A 19,477-nucleotide genomic window follows, 5' to 3' on the forward strand; every position below is an offset into this window, starting at 1 on the left:
ATGGCATATGTCTGTGTACGTAAAAGCTTCTCGTAACTTCAAAAAAATGTTTTCTAGGAAATCCCCGTACTGCAATACTGATTTCAGTATCACCTGCTTGGTATAAGAAAGTAGAATAATAAACATACAAATTCTCCCCAAAAAACCAAAAGGATAAATAAACCAAAACACTATTCTTTGAAGACCATTAACTGTGTTCAGGAGAAAGACATGAAAATCGAGGGCTGGAATATCTGACGCTGTCGGACTAAACACTCACCAACCACATATGAAGGATGTAATAACTTGCACTGAAAAGAGAGGAGGAGACTGTTACGGATTAAAAAGGCCTTAAGAGACACTATTTACCAAATGTAATATAGTTGGCTCCTGATGCAAACAAACGAATCGTGAAAAGTTTTTGGAGATGACGGGGGACAACGGAACAAGGACTTGGCATTAGATGACGTTGTTGTTGATGATGATAACGGCACTATCATACACACACACACAGTGTGTTTGTGTATCAATACATAAAAGATACCCACATAACTATTAACAGGCTACATGACAAGTTGCCTGGGAGTGCTTTAAAATACTCCAGAAAGATAATAACGAACGGGTGTGGCGTACATGAGAGTCTCATGGTATTGGTCTCTCTGCTTGGTGTACTTGAACTTAAAGGAACCCTCACAAACTGCGAAGGAGCTGGGGGCGGGAGGGTGCGGCACAGCCGAGCCTGGGCCTGTCTTGCAGAACCTGAGTCCACGTCCACGGTGAAAGCGGAAGTGCTATGGGTTGCAAAAGGGGAAAATGACTCCAAGGTGCCAACAACTAATTTTCTCCCATGTCACTAAAGCAAAACACAATACGTAGACCTCTGCAGGGATCACCCTCAGGACCTGCCGATGGACCTTCCGTACCCCCGTGTCCTTGGTGCAGCGTATAAAGGCGCTGCGCTACTGTACTAGGCGCCCAGCTTCACAGACGCAAACACCACACTTCTATAGCAAGAAAGTATCTGTCGCAATAAAAGCTACATTTTTTTAAAGCTTTGGATACCAAAGTTAATAGTCTACCCTATCTAATTTCATAGACATAATTATTTTTATCTCTGAGAATGTTTCTGCGGGACACAGGATTGACTTTTAACCTCAAACTAAAGTACCATCATCTGTGACCCATCAGAGTTAAAACACTTGATGTGAAACAGGATAAGCTCCTCAGTAGCCATCCTCAGGTAGCCACAGTGACCAGGGCTGGGGACGGAGCCCTACATGGCAACCAAGGAAGAATGTTCTAGAAATCAGCACATTCAAGTCCCTCATTTCACAGATGGGTAAAATGAGGCCAGAAGCAGGTCACGTTGCCAGAAAGCCACGGCAAAGCCTGGGATAGAATGCGAGACTTCTGACCCTGAGACCAAAACATTTTTCTTTCTCAGGATTATAAGCTTAGTGTTCCTGCTTCTGAAGGTCAAAAACCAAATACACACCACCAGAAAAAAATTTTTTAAAAGGCAACCCCACAGCAATCTCAGTGTTAAAAACTCTGACTATAAAAGTGTTTGGTTTGGGGAAGTATTTTTTAAATGGGGGACCAAGAAAAAAAACAAAAACATTCCAAACCACGAGATAAAGGAAAAAACAAAATGAAACAAATTTGTGCCTGACTAAATAGTATCATGCAATTAAAATGATGGATGTCTTGGTGCCAGAGGTTGAGTTTGAAACAAGCTGCTGGAAGAAGGGCAGTCCTGAAAATAAATTGCCAAATTACTTTCTGTAGCCAGATTTCAGACCCTCCCCCACCTCGTGCAATTTGGAAAGCGAATAATTTCATATAAGTAAATATGCAAAAAAATTGCAGAAAATCCAGCCAAGAGACTAGAAGACAAAGAACTAACTTTGAGGGGATGATTGTCCCCACCCATCCTGCAACTTAGGTGTGCAATTAAATTTGCAAAGTCAGGCAGGTCAATGCTCCCTCACACACAGGAAGCTTCCCTAACTACGCTGTCCTGGCCGGACTGCACCCCTTTCCTTGGTGGAGCCCTTCCCAGCTCTGAAAGTCCAGTCTGGATGTCACAACACCCCCCACGGGGCAGTGGCTGAAGGCTTGGGCTCTAAGGGGTCTGAGTCCCACCTCGGTTACTCAGCTCAGGTCAGGTCTGGTGTCAGGACCCTTCTTACCTGGTGAGAACGTTTGAGGATGAAATGAAAAGATAAGCGTTAACAGGGCTTGGCCCCAGGTTTTGCCCACAGAACATGCCTGGGGAGAGACGTGGCCTCATTCTCGGTAGCAGGCTCACGCACAGAGGAAGATAAGCTTTATGGGATCTAAGTGACAGGGGAGTGTTATGGGCTGAACTGTGTACCCCCAAAATATATAAATTGAAGCCCTAAGTCCCAGTGCCCCAGAATGTGGCTATGTTTGAAGATAGAGCCTTTGAAGAGGTGATTAAGTTAAAACGAGTTAATTTGTGCAGGCCCTAATCTATCTGTGTTCCCCCAACACACACACACAGAGGAAAAAGACCACATGAAGACAGAGAGAAGGCAGCCATCTACAAGCCAATGATAGAGCCCTCAGAGGAAACCAGCCTTGATCTTGGACCTCTAGCCTCCAGAACTGCGAGCAGCATTTTGTTATGGAAGCCCAAGCATGCTCACGCAGGGAAGAGCACGCCTTCACGTTAGGACCAGGTGTGAATCTGGGCTCCACCCTTCCCAAACAACAGGACCCCTTTTGGAGCCTGTTTCCTGCCTGTCAAGGGGAGATAACACACGCCCGTTCCCCCGAGCGACAGTGGGGGAGAGATGAGAACATACGCAGAGAGCCTCCTCCAGCAGAGCCGGGGCTGTGCCGGGACCTCTGACTCTAAGCTCCAGGAACTTTCCACCAGGTCCCTCTGCAGATCCAGAGCCTTTGCTGGATGGCAGGCAGCCTGTGGACACTTCACAGGGTGCTCCTGGGGACTGAACTGATGCTGAGGCCTGTCCCCAACAGCCTAGATGCTGACTAAGCCACAGCAGACTTGGCGCCTACGTTGCTTGGGTCCGCCTGAGGGATGGTATTCCTTCAGTAGGCACGCTGAGCCCAGCTAGCCAATGTGCCTGAATTTTAGTACCGTCAGTGGTCACACCAACCACGAACGCACAGACGTTTAGGGCTATTTACTTGGCTCTGTGTGCATATAAGAGTATGAAAAAGGTTAATGAGTGGAAAAGCACATAAAAGTTGTAACCTTGTCTGTGGTAAGCTTGGCAGTTAAGGTCATAAAGCTATAAATGAGGCACCACCGTCCATCCATGTGATGGGGCGGTATCCAAATAAAGCTGTCTTTCCATGGCTGGCCTTGGATTTTTCTTCTCTTTTCTACTTTCTTGGTGTTTTTATTTTTTTTTTTTCTCTCTCTCTCTCTTTTTTTGGTGAGTCAGTCTTTTTTTAAAAATGTCTCCTTCAAGAAGGCAGAGATGACATATTCTGATGGAGAAAAGGAGAGTGTGATGCTTCCAGCCTCTCTGTAGGCTTGGATTTGTAAAGACCGGATTATCAAGATAATTCCCCTGGGGTACGTGGTTTAGTTAGTGTGAGCTGTTGAGAGAAGAATGCTGCCTCCAAGTTCACCACACAAAAGGTTAGCCTTTCCTCACTCATTAACTAAGAAAAAATGTTTCCAATCATATGTGCATTTTTTAAAGCAACAACTGAATACCAAGCATTAACTAGTATTGTTACAGAATGTTTCTTCAAAACAGAGTACACAAACAGGAAATGACCTACAGAACTACACACCTAGGTACACCTCTAGTAACTTCTTGGCATCTTTAACTGCTATGGGTGGATCATAAGCGAATGTCAATTTCCCCCCCATTCAAGCAGGAATGACTCACACAAGACCCAGGTGCCCCAGGACTTCAAATCCATGTCAAAAGGTATTCCTACAAGACTGCCACTGAGCCAGGCACTGAATCCCCCTGCCCAAATACCTCTGAAAAGACCTACAGAATGTCAAAGTCGGAGGAAAATCTGTAGGAGGTTACAAGGTGTCACCCACACGCCAAGCGTTTGAGAAATTCATGCAGGAAGGTGCAGAGGCAGGGAATACCCCACAAGTGAAAGGGGTCATGAGGAACAGGAGACAGTCCCCACACTGATCCAGCCAAAGGCTGATCTATGGGAATTCAGATGGTGTGATCAGATCTTCCAATTTTTTAAGAAAGTCTGCAAATTTGAATTTTTTAACGTGAAATGTGACCGTTTTTAAAAGCTGTGTAGAGACCTCTAGTTCACTTTTTACTTAAAACAGGACACATGTAGATAAAAGTGCACAGGCCATGCATGTATACCTTAAGGAATTAGCAGAAGTGAACCTACCTGTGCAACCACCACCCAGGTCAAAAAACAAAACATCACCTGCCTCCCGGAAGACCCTGTGTGCCTCTCCCCAACTTCTATCCTTTCCTTCCCTCCTTCTTACAGACACCACAGATTTGTCTGACCTGGAATCACATAGCACGTACATTTTTATAGCCACGCGGGGCCAAGGGGATGGTGGCCCTCGACTTCACAGACCTTGTATCTCTGAGGACCTTGTCTCTCTGAGAAAAGGCACACAGGTGGAGGAAAGGAAATGAGACCCAAGTGAATTCACCTTTCATGGATTCACTCACAGCCAAGAAGGACTTGGAATCACAGAGGCCTCAAGGAGTCAGAGATAGGAAGGCTGCACTGGTGTCACTGGCTTCAGGTGGGGTGGGATGGTCAAAGTCCCACAAAAGGGGAGGGCGGGCCTATTCCTGGATCATAGGAACAGCAGAAGGACAGAGGGCAAAAGGACAGGAGGCAAAGGGACAGGAAACAAAAGGACAGGGTGGTGACAGGTGCCCGTATGAAGAAGCCAAAGTTCAAAATTCATGGCCACCAAACAGCAGAAAGTAAGCAAGCCCAGACCTTGGCCAGAGTGTCTGGGACCATCCCCAGGGCCAGAGACGCTGCCTTTTCCCAGGACAACAAACAGGCTGCATTCCTGGAAGAATTAATGAAGGTCATCTGGTACATTCCTTCTTTAAAACTCTTTTTATTATGGACAGTTTCAAACAAACCCAAAGAAAACAGAATAATATAGTAAACACCTATCACTCAGCCTTAGCAATTACCAACATTCTCTTATCTTTTCCTCTAGTCATTCCTCCCCTAGCCTTCTGCTTTTTTTCTTTAACATGTCTTTTTCGGGGATGGTGGCAAATTTACTTACATCGAAATGTACAAATCTGAGTTGTTCCATTTTTGACAGATGAAAACATCTGTGCTACCCACAGCGCATGCCATTCAGCACATTCCCGTCACCCCACATAGTTCCCGGGGCCAGTGCCCAGCCAACCCTGCCCCTCCCCACTCCCCGGAAGGAACAGCTTTCCTCATTGATTTGCTCCACAGGTCAGTTTCGCCAGTCCTAGAACTGCTCATAAATGGACCTGCAAGTAAACCTGGTGCTAGGTTTATTTCACTCAGCATAACGAGTGTGAATACAGAAAGATGAGGTTTAAAATTCAGTCTGGACCGAACTGTATAGACACCTCTTCCTCACCCTTCTCGTGCCGTCTTCTGCAGACAGCTACCGTTTTAAGATCAACATCTGAGATGAAAATGACCCACACTGGGATGCAGAGCCACGTTTTTCCATGAATTACTCAAGACTTGCTTTCCTGCCTGGGCCCCATGCTCCAGACACCAGTTTCTGCGCCTCAAATGTGCAGCAACTACCATCCCAGAGCTCTAACTGGCAAGAGCTGACTCACAGTGTCCCCTGAGACGCGAGGCAGATCACCTTTTTTTCTGTCTTCTGTCCTGGCTCTTCCTCCTTAAGCCAGAAAACTGGGTAAAAGCACTGAGCAGCTGTAGAGATCTCTGCAAACGCAAACAACATTATCTTCTCGCTAAGCTGGCAGCTGCTTAAGAAAACAGATGCATCCTTGACTCAGTCTGGTCTCCACCTGGCCACCAGCTTGGTTCTGTGTATACAGCAGGCCCCCATCAATGCCTGCTCTTGAAATTTTATTTCATTACTGCCTTGAAAATGTCAACCCTGCCCAGGTTTGGAAGGCAACAGAGCAGAGTGGCCTAAACTATGGGCTGTCTTCCTTTTCTCATCATTAAGTAGTGACAGGAGCACCTGTCCCCATGCTCAGGGACTGGGGGCTGAAGCATCCACGTGCAGCAGCCACCCAGAAAACAAGCTTCGACAGCCTACAGACGGCGGCTGCTGTCACTCGGTTCACACAACTTGCATTCAGACCCTTAGCAGACTCTCCCCAGGTGTCTGATATGCTGAACCCTCCCACGGGCCTCGCCTGAAACGCAACCAGGAGTGGATCCAGGGTGTGCAGCACCTTAGAGCTTTTACCAGTTGAAGGACCTCCTAAAGAACTAAAATGCAACCCTGGCCAGGTATGCCGAGGTTGCGTGTTTGATTCTGGTCAGGGCCCATACAAGAAGCTACCAATGAATGCATGTATGAATAGAATGGCATATCGATGTTTCTCTTTCTCTCTTTCTCCCTTCCTCTTTCTAAAATCAATTTCAAAAATTTTTTTAAAGAAATAAAATGCCAAAACAAATCTTACATTTGCCAACTTGACAAAACCAAGGACCAAGTGAACATGGCACTAGGTAGGGCCCCTCCCTACTGCTGCTCCACCCTGAGATTCTCAACCTCACCACCCTGCCATGCACACACCATGGAGTTCCCACCTCGGCTTCTCTGTCAACCCCACTCCTAAACCCAGCCACCAAATCCACGGGATTCCAGGTCCTCGAACTCCACTGTCCCTGCCCTTCCCATCCATGCCCCAGTACCACCCTAGTGCAGAGCCACAGTGCAGCTAATGGCCGCTTGGCCTGACCATCCACCTTTCAATCACCCCTCCGAGTCAAACTCCAAGTGGTCTTAGCCTCCCTTCCTGTCTCCCCTGCTTCAGCATCCCATGAGCTGCATTCTGTTTTCCAAACTCTTGCCCTTCTCAGTGAGGCTGCTCACATTGTTCTTCCACCTGGCAGCTCCTTTTAAGCAGGGCCCCCATTTATGACCATGTCCTATTCCTCACAAGGCCTTACACATACTAAATGATCCATAATTTTTGTTGTCATTTTTAATAAATAAATGAAATAGCTGAAATAAAACAGGTTTCATTGGTAAACAGAATGAACCGTAACCACGCAGAAAACTCAAATATGTGGAAGAGCTTATTCACTTAAGTGAGTTAATAAGGTGAATGACATGTTGCAGTAATTCAAGCACACACAATTCTTTCCCTTTCAGAAAATGGCACGTAATTTTTGCTTTTTTTTTTTTAGGGGTCTCTTTAATGAAAAGGAACTATCTACCACAGCTTTAGAGCAAAACGAAATACACCACAAAGTAAGTGCTATGTAGCATACTACCGTATCCTGAACAAATATTTCTGACCTTGGGTTCCCTGCTCTCTGATTAAACTATCCCAAACCTAGATAGTTTCTGCTCAGTTTTCACCCTTGAGGATCCCCTGGGATCTGCCACTGCCGGCTTATGGGCATACACTGGGACCTGTTCCAAGCCAGTCTGGACTCTGACTGACTACTGTCGCTGATGCCACCTGATTCAGATGGCAATGACTGAGCAGGTGGTGTGGGCCCTGGGTCTCAGGCCCCGGCAAACAGGAATGATGAAAGGGCTGCAGTCGGTGAAATGCTGCCAGAGTTCGTTGCAGGTTAATAACTAACCCCGCGCGAACCTTTACAGTGCACCGGGACTTGCCTGGGTGAAGCCCACGTCCGTTTTGTGGGCAGGTGTCAGGGCAGGCCGTGTTTCTTCAAGGCCAGAAGGAGAACCACAGTTCGCTTTCAGAAGAGCTAGGGGAGTCTCGGAGAGGCAGAGAGGCTTGCTGAGTGTCACCTGGCTGCTGAGTAGGAGCCTGGAGGGCTGCGTGCAGGAAACTGCTCTTATTACACACTAATTACTGCTCATTTGCCACAGGTGAGCAGCAGCTGGCTGCGTGGCATGGCGGTGAGTGTTCCAAGGCCAACAGGAACGATCTGGGGGCCAGAATGGGGCTTTGGACCATGTGGCCTCCACGTGCTCCTTTAGAGATGAAACCGAGTGGTTCTCGCTGCCCGGTCTCCCGCCTCTCTGAAGTGTTCATTGAACCTGAGTTTCCTAACGTGCCTGCTGGCACCTCCCCCAGGGTGAGATGGAAAGGGCTCACAGGAGTGGAGGCTCCCCCGGGGCTCCCCCTGGAGAGCACAGCGTAAGGTAGAGAAAGAATCCAAGGTCAAGGAGACATTCCAAACCAGTGCCAAGAAAGTGGACACAGAAGAAAAGACACTCTTTCAACAAACCTACTGAAACTTTTTCAAGACGGAGCTTGGCCGAGTGAGGGGCAGGACTCTTGGGTGTATTGCTTCAAGGCTCAGTGCTTTTGCCTATGCCAATGTGGCCACCAGGAAGCTGTTCTCCGGCTGTTCTCTCTGAAATTCTCCCAGTCATCCATTTTTCCCTCCACTCTCCTCGTCTTAGGCCTTCCTTGGAGCTTCTTTAAAACTCTCTATAGCACTTTCCCCACCAGATACAGGGACTTAGCTCCACTCAAGTTTCTTAAGGATGAGGAAGCTGTCTTATTGTTCTGCGTGCCCTGGCTCAGATGCTTTCAATACGGCCAGTTCCCCGTCCCGGCTGTAGCACTGAAGTGAATACTGTACAGCAGGGGATAAGTGAGGGGCTACTGTACTACAGACCCTGCACTTGACTCACCAGAAGCCCCCAGCCGCAACCGACTTCTGGTCATTCACAGCAACGCTGAAGTCGAAACATTAATTCCTACTGAGTGAGGAAAGGCCTGAGAGCATATGGCCTTGGAGACTGAAAGAGAAGTGTTCTCTTTGGTTCCATTGAGGTTATTACCCGAGAAGAGGAAGGTGGTGTGGGAGACTAGCTCATAACGACCAGCAGGGAATGAGCTAAGTGCAAGAGAAAAATACAACTCAACTAAAAAGAAAGGCAAAAATCGTAGACTAAGTATTCCAGGAGGAAATACAGATGGTTCCTAAGCATGCGCAGAGATAGGCAACCCCATTACTAACTGGGGACAAGTGAGGACCACAAGGAGTTCCTGCAAACCCCACTCCCCAGCCCCCAGACTGAAAAATAAAACAGAAAAGCTGCACCAAAACAAGTGATGGAGAAGATGGATTCACAGACGTTCCAACATGCTGCTGGGACTCTGGGAAAAAATGCAAACGCTCTTAAAAGGCGCTGCCCACCACCCCATTCCAATCCTGGGTACACACCCAGGAGAAACGCTTGCTCGTATATGGGCACCAGGAGACCAATTCCAGAAGGTTCAAAGCAGCATGGTTTTCTAACAGTCCCAAACCGAAAACATCCCAAATATCCATCAACAAAGCGTACATTTAAATAGAGTCCTGCAATGGAATAACCACAGCTACCTCATCAATATGTATGAATCCCACAGACACAGTATTGAGTGAAAACTCCATTTATTTAAGGTTCACAAACATGCGAAACTAACGATATAGTGTTTAGGGAAACATATATATGCAGCAAACCGGGCAAACCAACAGGAAAAGGAAGGGATGAAAGACAAACTCAGGAAGTGGGAGGGTGGGGGCTGGGGGGGTACCAGCATGGTGATGGTCTTTGTTCTTAAGCTGGGTGGTGGGAATGTGAATGTTCATTGTATTATTTTTCTTTAAACTATTCATGTTATAGGCACACTTTTGTATTCATATTTCATCATTAAAAAATTTAGAGAATGTGCTAGACAGAGGACTTGCCAACCCTGAGCAACTCAGGCAAAAAAAAAAGGGAAAAAACGAAAACCAGACAACCTGGGAGGGAGATAGGCCCAGAGAACGGTCCCAAGGGACAGAGGCCAGAATGACGAGAATAAAACCAGGGGGCAAGGGCTGGGGACATCCAAGTCTCCAGTGGCCGTGCCACTAGTGAATGGGCAGAATTGAGTTAGGAAGGTCCGGACCAGCACAGAAATCCGTAATTCAGATGAATGGGTAAATACATACACTGAAATAGTACTCAGCCATAACAAGGAATGAAGTTCTGGCCCTTGCTACATACAACAAGTATGAACTTGAAGACATTATGCTAAGTGAAAGAAGCCAGACATAAATGCACAAGTACTGTATGATTCCACGTACATGAGGTACCTTGAGTGGTCAAGTTCACAGAGACAGAAAGTAGAATGGTGGGTGCCAGGGGCTGGGGGCAGGGAGAAATGAGGGGTTAGTGTTCAGTGAGCTCAGGGTTTCAGTCTGGGAAGATGAACGTGTTCTGGAGATGCAGAGTGGTGATGGCTGCCCAACAGGATGAATGTACTCGATGCCATGAAACTGTACACGTTAAAATGGTATATTTTATGTTACATTTTACCACAATTTAAAAAAACCCATAACTCAAGACAGGTGCAGCTGAACAAGAGAGCAGGTAGGATAAAGGAGAGGCACTGTCAGGCCTGCCTCACCTGCCTGAGCACCTGTAAGACATATACAGACAATATTCAGTACATGAACCAGGTACAGAAGAGACCCACAGAGCTGAGAGATGCGGACTCTGCAGGCACCTGCAGAACCAGGTAGTCCTCATCCTCCCTGCCTGCACCCCCAGGACTGAGCTCAGTGCTGGAAACAAGGAAGCTCTGGCTGATCCCATGGGTAGCCCGGGACCCCTGGGATTTCATTTTCCAGTTCTTAATTTCAAAAAGAAAAGTCTGGACACTCGACAAGCTATGACTTCGGGGGAAAGAACCTGCAAAACAAGTGCTGAGAAGTGGTAGGCAGAACCCAAATGCCAAGAGGCTGAAAAGCAAAGAGGTTCCGGAGAGACGGTGGGGTTTATTGTATGACATTCTGATCTTCTGAATCACAAAGCACTGTGACCCTCCCAGGGAGCTGCCAGGAGCACACATGTCCAAGAGGAAGGCTGGGTCTGCACAGCATGGGCCGGAGGGGAAGAGCGCTGGAAGATGAGTCAGGGAACCTGGATTCCACTCTGGCTCCACCACACTTACGAACCAGCTGAGTGATCCCAAGGCCATCTGTGAGACCGTGCATAAAGAGGACAGTACCACCTTCCCAGACGTGGCAAGTAAGGGAGGTAACACAGAGATTCCACCTGCCTTGGAGGTAGGACTGTCAACAGGAAAGATACCAGGTGCTTTGCTCTCAACCTTTAACCCCAAGAGACAAATAGAGATAGATATTAGTCATGTCTCACACACACACACACACACACACACACACACACACACACACAGAATGAGGGGGGAATCTATGTAATTCAGAACAAGCACAAAAAGCAAAAAGAGGGCAACAAACTGGTGAGAAGTGTGTCAGGAAGGCTTGGATGGGAGGGGGGAATGGATGTACACCATAAACAAAGTGAAATGCAGCAGAATGGGCATATGTAAAATGCTTTTCTTGGTGATAATTTTAATGTGGTTCTATTAAGCACTTTTTAAAAACATCGCCTTCTTCTGACCACAGTGTTAACAAATTAAAAATCAAAAGCAGAACACACTCTGGGCGAATCTACATCCTGAGGCTTGGAACCTTGGGTCCCCCATCCATCTCGGGAAAGTTGGGGTTGGGGGGCAGGCTCAGCCTCCATCCCCTCTCTGACATCAGGAGGACCTTCCCAGACCATAAATCTCCTCCAGCTAGACTGTCTGAGCTTGAAGCTAGAGAGCCTTTAGTAGCCATGTGGCTGGGCAAGTACCTTAACCTGTCGGCTAAATCCATTCTCCCCTCTACAAACCAGGGATAACAACAGTAATCCCCAATACAGTCTCTATGAGGACTCAACAAGACGATCATTTTAAACACTCAGCACAGTACCAGGCACAATGCTCTGTGAGCCTTGGCCCTTACTAAGTGCTCCAGACACTCTTGTTCTTCCACGTTTCCTCATTTGTATTTTAAAATTCAGGGTCACAGGCAGGACTCATACTCCTCCCCTACCCCAAGGAGCCAGAGCCGGGAAGGAGGTTTTCCGGCTCCCATGCTCATGCCTTTGCACCTGCTGTGAGCCAACACCTTCCCCTCAAGTCAAGTCTAACGGCTGAACTCCTGTGCAGCCTTCAGAACAACTTGATGTCCCTCTGGGCAGCAAACCTTCCCCACGTCCACCCCGCAGCTCGGTGGCTCACCGCTGCACGACGCTCTCATGTGGGGTGATGAGTTATCTGTTTATACCGTCTCCCCTGTTCGGTGGAAACTACCTCATCCCTCCCGAATCCCTCCCAGTGCTTCATGCAGTGTAAGTGCTCGATAAGCCTTTGCTGACTGAAGCAAATATGTACACCATGGGCGAACAAAAACATCTGGGAAAACAATTAAAAATGAACCAGAAATTAAAATCAAGTGGGACTAGTGAGATACATCCAGCTCTAGAGAGAAGCCAAAGGGGCTGCCGAGGGGAATTAGGGCAGAGGGGGTACACCTGGGAGGCTGCAAGGCTGCAGCCCACAACCGCCAGGTCGGCTGTGACTGGCAGCAGAGCATGGGCAACACTGGGTGAGCGTGAGTTGTAACCACCCCCAGTCACATGTTCAGAACACAAGCCTTGAATGCAAGGGGACTCTGTGGCCACAGAAGCAGGACCTTTAACCTGCCAAAGCAGACGTGATTGAGGGGAGGGGCTCCAAGGATGGGGAGCTTGCTTCTCACCAAGCAGGGAAGCAGGTGACTCACAGCTCAGATAGCCACTGGGGATGCCCCATTCAGCTAAGGGTCCCAGAGAATGTAAAAGGCGGGGACAGCCCCACCCTAAAAAGACACAAATTCGGGGTCTATGTACAGTTCCTATTCAATTGTGCTGAAGTGTGGAAAGGAACGTTCATCAACCCATATAAATTCACCATTTAAAATGCATATTTATATCTAAAAACAGACAGGAAAGGTACAGATGGATACACACCACAAGGTAACAGTGGTTATCTCTGATGAGATTTTTAGATGTTTTAACTTCCCTTGCTTCTCTACATTTTCTAATTGTTCTGCTTGAAACATGTTCTAGTGTGAAACGGAAGTGAGAAAGGAAAGCACACGCCAACCTGGAAAAAAAAAAAACAGCCACCAAGAGGGATCAGCAGCTGACCGGCAGCTGCCATGGGCCAGAGGAGGAACGTAGACCAGGTTATTGCAGGAGAGGCCGCTCCATCCAGGCAGAGCGGATGGAGGAGGCAGGCAGGGAGCCAGGCCCTGGAGAGGACGAAGGGTGGGCGGAGGATTTCTGTGGTTACGCTGTGAATTTTTTTCTAAGTTCCTGAGCAAGAATTTAAGGGGAAGTTCTACTTGCACACACACACACCCCTTTTGCTATTTCAAAATGAAACAGACATGTGCCTTCATCCACAGCGGTGGGCAACAGACAGAATTCAGTGAGATTACGAGATTATGCACGTGAAGGTGCTTAGTAAGTTCATATTTGTTCAGTCCTGGACCAGTGGAGGGTCATGTGACCCACACTGGGGAGGCAGGACAGTCTCCCCTACCCCACCTCATATTAATACTGACTATCCAGCAAGTGTGGAACAGAGTTAGAGACTGTACCTACAGCCCATCTGGGAAGGATGTTCACCATCCACTTGCTCCCCGCCCTCCAACCCCAAGCTCTCCTTTAAGAAAAAAGGTATTTTTAAAAGTACACAAACTCATGACCCATATAGGTATCCAAAGTTTCCCTCCCCATGGCCTTATTTACGGTCTGGGAGAGGGTGGGAGTGGGCGTGGGGTAAACACTGGAGGGCCACCTTGAGCGAACACTTTTGCCCACAAGGGTAGGAAAAAGTAAGCCAGTCAGAAACCTGGGATCGGGCAAGGTGCCCATGGCAGCCAGAACCTTGGGAGAAGGGGGAAATGAGGAGCTGCCTTCTCCTATTTTCTGGGGTGTCTTTTATGGTCCCCCATTTCTTCCCACAACCACTGTGAAGCTACCCTTGCCCTCCAAGCTAGACTTGGATATGCCTCCACCCTCCTCCTCCTCCCCCACTCAATTGACTCCACCTGCAAACTGCTCTGGCACTCTGCCCCTTGTCCCAGCCAGGCCCTCATCACCAGGCACCTGGACTATGGCGACAGCATAATTGGTCTCCAGTCCCTCCTCCAGCTGGAAACCCCTCACCTTCACCACCCTGCCTCAGCACCCCTACCCCCGGCCCCAGCAGTTTTTAAAGCACAGTGAGGCTGCCCTCTGCCTCTGTTCTCCCAGCTCCAGAGCCAGTGGTTTTCAGCAGAGAAACACCTTCATAAGAATCGCTTGGGGCGCTTGTTACAAGTCCAGCTTTCTGAACTATTGAATCGGAAATTCTGGGAGTTTTAACCGGAGATGAACTTTGTGTATGCTGACGTTAGAGAACCATTTTGCTGGAGTTTCCCATTGTTTGGGGAACTGTGTCCTACTTGTGACTGCCAGGAGGCTACCCCGCGCATCAACCCCACCCCCTCCCCGGCCTCACTCCTGTGTTAGGACCAGGGGTCAGACTGCCTTCCCACCACTGATCCTACACTCGCCTACAAAGGCTGGACAGTCGGGGTTCCCAAAGTAGGCCATTCCAACTCTTCCCGGAGTAACTCCAGGGAAGCCACTCAATATTCACAGGCTTCAGTTTCCTGTCCAGGGTCCCTTCTAACTCCCAAACGGGCATATGATCTTGACGTTGCATCCCATGTTTTCTTGGCTCAGAAGTTCCAGTTGTAAAATCCTAAAATCTCACATTTCTCTGTTTGGGGTCGGGGGTGGGGGGTTGTATACCTTTCTCGTCCAAAGTGAAACTTTTAAAACCCGTCTCTCACACTACATCTAACTCCCAATTTCCAATAAAGGAGAGCCAAGCAGTGCTGAACTGTCCTGGCAGAGCTTAATGTTCATTCCCAGAAATAGGTATGAGACGTAAGACGACAACCTACCAGCAACCCTTCAGCACCCTGCCATTTACTGAGGCTGTTGGTATTCCTTGTCATATAATCCTCCCTACAGCCCCATTGCAAAGGCCAGAAAATCAAGGCTCAGAGAGCTTAAGTTGCCCAAGGCTGCCCAGGCAACCTGCAAGACTCAGCCATGGCTCCACTAACCCTGAAACGCTCCATGTTTGCACTGTACCACCACGAGTCACGGTGGAGTTTCAGAGGTGAAACCCGCTGCGCCAGCTGCAATACTGGCCAACAGAGCCGTGCCCTCCAAGGCAGAGTGGGAGTGCTAACCAGCCGACCACACATCCTAACAGCTTTGCACACAGAGCTGCTGGGAGACTGCGCGCAGGGGAGCGGGGAGACGGGGCTGAGCAGCAGCCGCACGAGGAAGAGCGATGCCAGGGATTTAGTCAACAGAGAGCTAATATGAGTCAACAGTGGGTGCTGCTGCCAAGCACACAAATGGGATCTTCAGCTGCATTAATAGAAGGAAAGTGTCTGGAGCAGGCCGAGGGAGTCCCGCCCCGCTCTGACCAGACCGCACCGGAGGGCTGGGCTACCCAAGGCGAGCCACCTTCCAAGGTGAGACCAGGTTTTCTGAAGAGGAGTGTCTCAGAGTGGCACTCTGGCTGGTACGGTGAGCCAAGGACTCCCTTGGAAGCTGGTTAGTAAAGCCAACCCACGTTAGACTGCATGTTATAGATGGATTTCTTTTTTAAAAAAAGATCCTTTAATTCACATTTTATCAAGGATTGAGGAACCACCAACATTCCACAGCAAAGGTACTAGCGGATGCAGCCCACCACCAGACAAGGGGGCTCCAGGCCCTGAAGAAGAGGATCACTGGAGAAGGCAATTACAGTTGCTTCCTCCCTCGTTAGACATAACCATTGGGCTGTGCCCTGGTCAAAAAGTTAATGTGACACGCTAGCTATTCTAAAAATGCACAAGGGGCACTGGATTTGAGATCCTATCATCTCAAATGTCAGTCTCCAGGAAGTCCCCCCAATTGCCCAGGCTGTCCACCCCCAGCACTCTGTCTGGGGTAACCTGACACACCTCCTAGCGTCCCTTAGACCAAAACGAGGTGTTTCCCAAGAGTCCCAAGGCCACCGCGCATTCACCTTTCTGTCCACAGCACAGTGCTTGGCACATTGGAGACACCCAATAAATGTTGAATGAACAGAAAAGTGAGGTGCCCTGGCATAGTTACACTGAGGGGGGTGCTGTATTCAAGGTAATTTCAGACCACGAGTGTCTGGACCAGGAATTTAAAAAAAATAATGGCTTATGACGATGCATAACCACCTTTAGCATGTTTAACAAAGACATTCTTGAGGCTAACACCACCAGAGGGCTTTAATTACAAAGGAACCATAGTTAGCTTGGCAAGTGCCAGTGGAAGTGTCTGGAGACAGAAAATCCAGCTTAGGGGTATGGTGGTCAAAGGTAAACCCCACCTGTGCAACAGGCAGCCATGCAACCAGAGCCCAGGAAGCGCTAAAAATCCAGAGACGAAAAAGAGAACAATGATAAGAGGGGCCACGTGCCAAAAAGGACGGCACCAAAAGAGAGTCTGGTGAAATGGGTCTGAGGCAGGAGCCCGCGTGCTGTACAAGTTCATGGGGAGCTGGCTGCCTGGTGCTCACACTGGAGAATTACAAGAACTCAAACTCTGATCTAGGAGGACCAGCGTAGCAGACTGTGATGCAGTTCTCATATCTAATAAATCTTTAAATCGGAGCTCACTGGTGATTTTTCTTCATCTTTCTTCCCCAAGGACTCATATGACAAGAGCCAGCATTTGCTTTTTATTTGCTTTTGGACAGAGATTGAGTGTGTGTATAAATAAAATTTGGGGTTACCTAAATCACATCTTAAAGCATGAAAATATCTGCCACCGTAAGAAAACCTGGCAAATTCTTTTGTTAAGTAACCTTTTATAAAGTGAAGAAACCTTTTAGGATACAAATTACACACACACACACACACACACACCCGCTCCCCACCCCACAATGGCTCCACCAGCTGTAATAAGTGAGCATTCCTGCCCTGACCTATTCATTTGTGTACCTGTTTGGGTCTATTCACCATGCATGCACTTGACTCAGTTCGCATTTTTCATCCCAGAAACACCACTTAAGCCTGTACCACAACCCTGACAGAAGCAATGCATTTTATAAACGAACCATCCCCAGGGAACAGAGGAGGGAAAAAAAGCATCAGCAAGGAGCACTGTCAAAGTTTTCACAGACAGCGTTCCTTTCCCAGATCAGAGATGCAAAATACGCCACATCCTCTCCACACACAAGCTGCCCCCTCCAGAGGCAGCTTGCTCCCCTCTGCACTCCTCCCGGCTCCTCCAGCCTCCTCTCCCAGCTAAATAAAAACTACAGCCTCAATCTTGGGCAGCAGCAACATTTTAACGCTATTTTAGACAACAGCTCTAAAGCACCGGAATGTTGGCTCCTTTTCCATGAATAAAAAAAGGAAAGAAAAAATAAAAAACCCAAAAGGGTATTATCACAACAAAATGGTATCCTATGGAGAGCACTAAGAGCCACAAAAATAAAATTGTCAGAAATTGAAAGTGCCTTAAAATTAAACCTACACAGGACGCACTAAACCCCAGGGCAGGCGGGCTCTGATTTTCCCATCTAAAACCCTTATATGTTCCTAGTTCTCTCGTGAAGGCCAATGAATTTCTCACACCCCGGAAGGCCTAAATGCTTTTAGTTGGAGTCCGGGAATGTTCATTTCCTCCCCCTTGAAATCCTCGAGAAGATCTGTACCATTCATCTAAAGCTCAATCGCTGCTGTGTCCTCAGTCACACCCAAAGGTTCCCAAAGGCACCGTCTGCCGCAGCGCCGGGTGCACAGTAGGCGCCCCATTAATGTGCAGATTTGATTTGATCAGATCTGGCCCCTAGGCTAGAAAGACGCCTAGAGGCTAGAAAGCCGGGTCTGTAGCCGGGTTCCCGGGCTGGGAAAGCAGCGCCGGCCTAGCTCTCTTCTGGAGCGGGGCGGAGAGCAACCACCTGTGGGCGGATGGCCGGGGCCTCAAGCCCTGGGGGCCTCAGCGGCCCCACACACAGAAACCCGGGTGAAGTCTGGCGCTCCAGGCCCCGTGGGCGCCCCGGGGCCGACTCCCAGAGTCCCAGCAAGGGCGCTGCGGGCTCAAAGTTGGCCAGATGCAAGAGTCGATTCTAGAGTTAGTTCCCAAGTCGCCCAACCACCTGCGAGTATGCCAGCCAGAGGGACTCTGGGATGGGGGGTGGGGCGGGGTGGAACACCGAGAGGGGCTCAGGAAAGAGCGAAAATGGTCCCCTAACTTCCTCCCAAAGTTGAGCACCTGCCGGGAAGCAAGCGCGGGGGCTTCTTCCTGCCATCCATTCGGGCTTGGTGGCGGCTTCTGGGGGTGCGGGACAAGCGGGCCACGCCACGCCAGCCCCGCATTGCTTTTACGTTTTCTAACCAATAACCCAGCACCAAGAAGGCTCCGACCGGAATCTGGGGGGCGAAGGGGAACACCTGTCACCAGTGCCTGGGGACGGGGACACGGAACTCTAGAAGCGGGTGCGCTAGGGAGGGGGTGAGGCCCAAAGGACGAGGTGGGAGCCAACGAAGGTGTAACACAGCAGCAACGTGCCAAGGAGGGGGAGCGGGCCAGGGACGCCCCCCCCCCCCAAAAAAACCGTGGCGGGTGGCTTGAGAGATAGAGGATTAAGGAGTGCTCTCAGAAGAAGGGGGAGGGGATCCCAGTAAAGGTGCAAGGGGAGCGCCCCAGAGAAACATAAGAGGAGGGGGGCTAACCCAAGGGCGCGGAGTGCCAGTTCCCCCGATGGGTCCCGCCTCGTCACTCACCGGCAGGTCCACGCTCACTTCGGTCCCGTCCAGCAGAAAAACGCGGCAGTAGAGGGTGGCCTTGGCGGCTCCGGCGGCGGAGATGTGCACGGCCGCGCCGCCCGTGAGCAGGGGCCCTCCGCCAGCCGGGAACACGCTGCCCCCGGGCGCGGCGGGCAGCGGCGAGGAGGCGGCGGCGGCCGGGCCCCCCCGCGGCCCCCCGTCGCGCTCGTCCCCCAGCCCGGCGGCTCCGCGCCCTGCAGCTCCCCGCGCGTAGAGCTGCATCGAGCGGCGGCCAAAGGTCCGGCGTAGGAACCGCAGCATCCTGGCTGGGGGCGCCCCCTGCCTCCGCCCTTTGCGCCGCTGTCGCTGCGCCGCCGCCCGGGAGCACCCCGCGACGCCGTCAGTGCCCGCGGCTGCCCGCGCCGCCTCCCGCGGGCTGCGGCCCGGCGCTCGCTCCAGCCGAGGCCGAGGCCGAGGCCGCGCTCCGGCTGCCTGCGGGGTGTGCCGGCCGGGCCAGCACCGCCTGCGAGTGGCCGCAGGCGGGAGGGCGCGCTCCGGGCAGCCCCGAAGCCGTCCCGCCGCTGCCGCCGCGCACTCTACCGGGCCGGCGGCCTGCGCTTGCTGAGGGGTCGCTCCCGACGGCCGGCCGCGGGGTGCCCGGGGCTGC

At 50.0% G+C, this 19,477-nt stretch overlaps 1 protein-coding gene across 4 annotated transcripts in view; it reads right to left on the reverse strand.

The window, feature by feature from the left end:
* The window catches only part of EPB41L4B (erythrocyte membrane protein band 4.1 like 4B), a 113,897-nt gene extending 94,634 nt beyond the window's left edge, over positions 1-19,263 (reverse strand). For 3 of the 4 annotated variants that reach the window (XM_090274534.1, XM_090274535.1, XM_090274532.1), the window contains exon 1: positions 18,829-19,263. In XM_090274534.1, coding sequence (XP_090130660.1) covers positions 18,829-19,131 — 303 coding nt within the window. In that variant the 5' untranslated portion in view covers positions 19,132-19,263. The remainder of the gene's footprint in view (positions 1-18,828) is intronic. The other variant, XM_090274531.1, reaches the window with a different exon arrangement.
* Positions 19,264-19,477: the final 214 nt, after the last annotated feature.

The sequence above is a fragment of the Furipterus horrens genome, unplaced genomic scaffold (genome assembly GCF_987537825.1).
Source record: "Furipterus horrens unplaced genomic scaffold, mFurHor1.1.pri manual_scaffold_4, whole genome shotgun sequence".
In the NCBI taxonomy this organism is placed as follows: Eukaryota; Metazoa; Chordata; class Mammalia; order Chiroptera; family Furipteridae; genus Furipterus; species Furipterus horrens.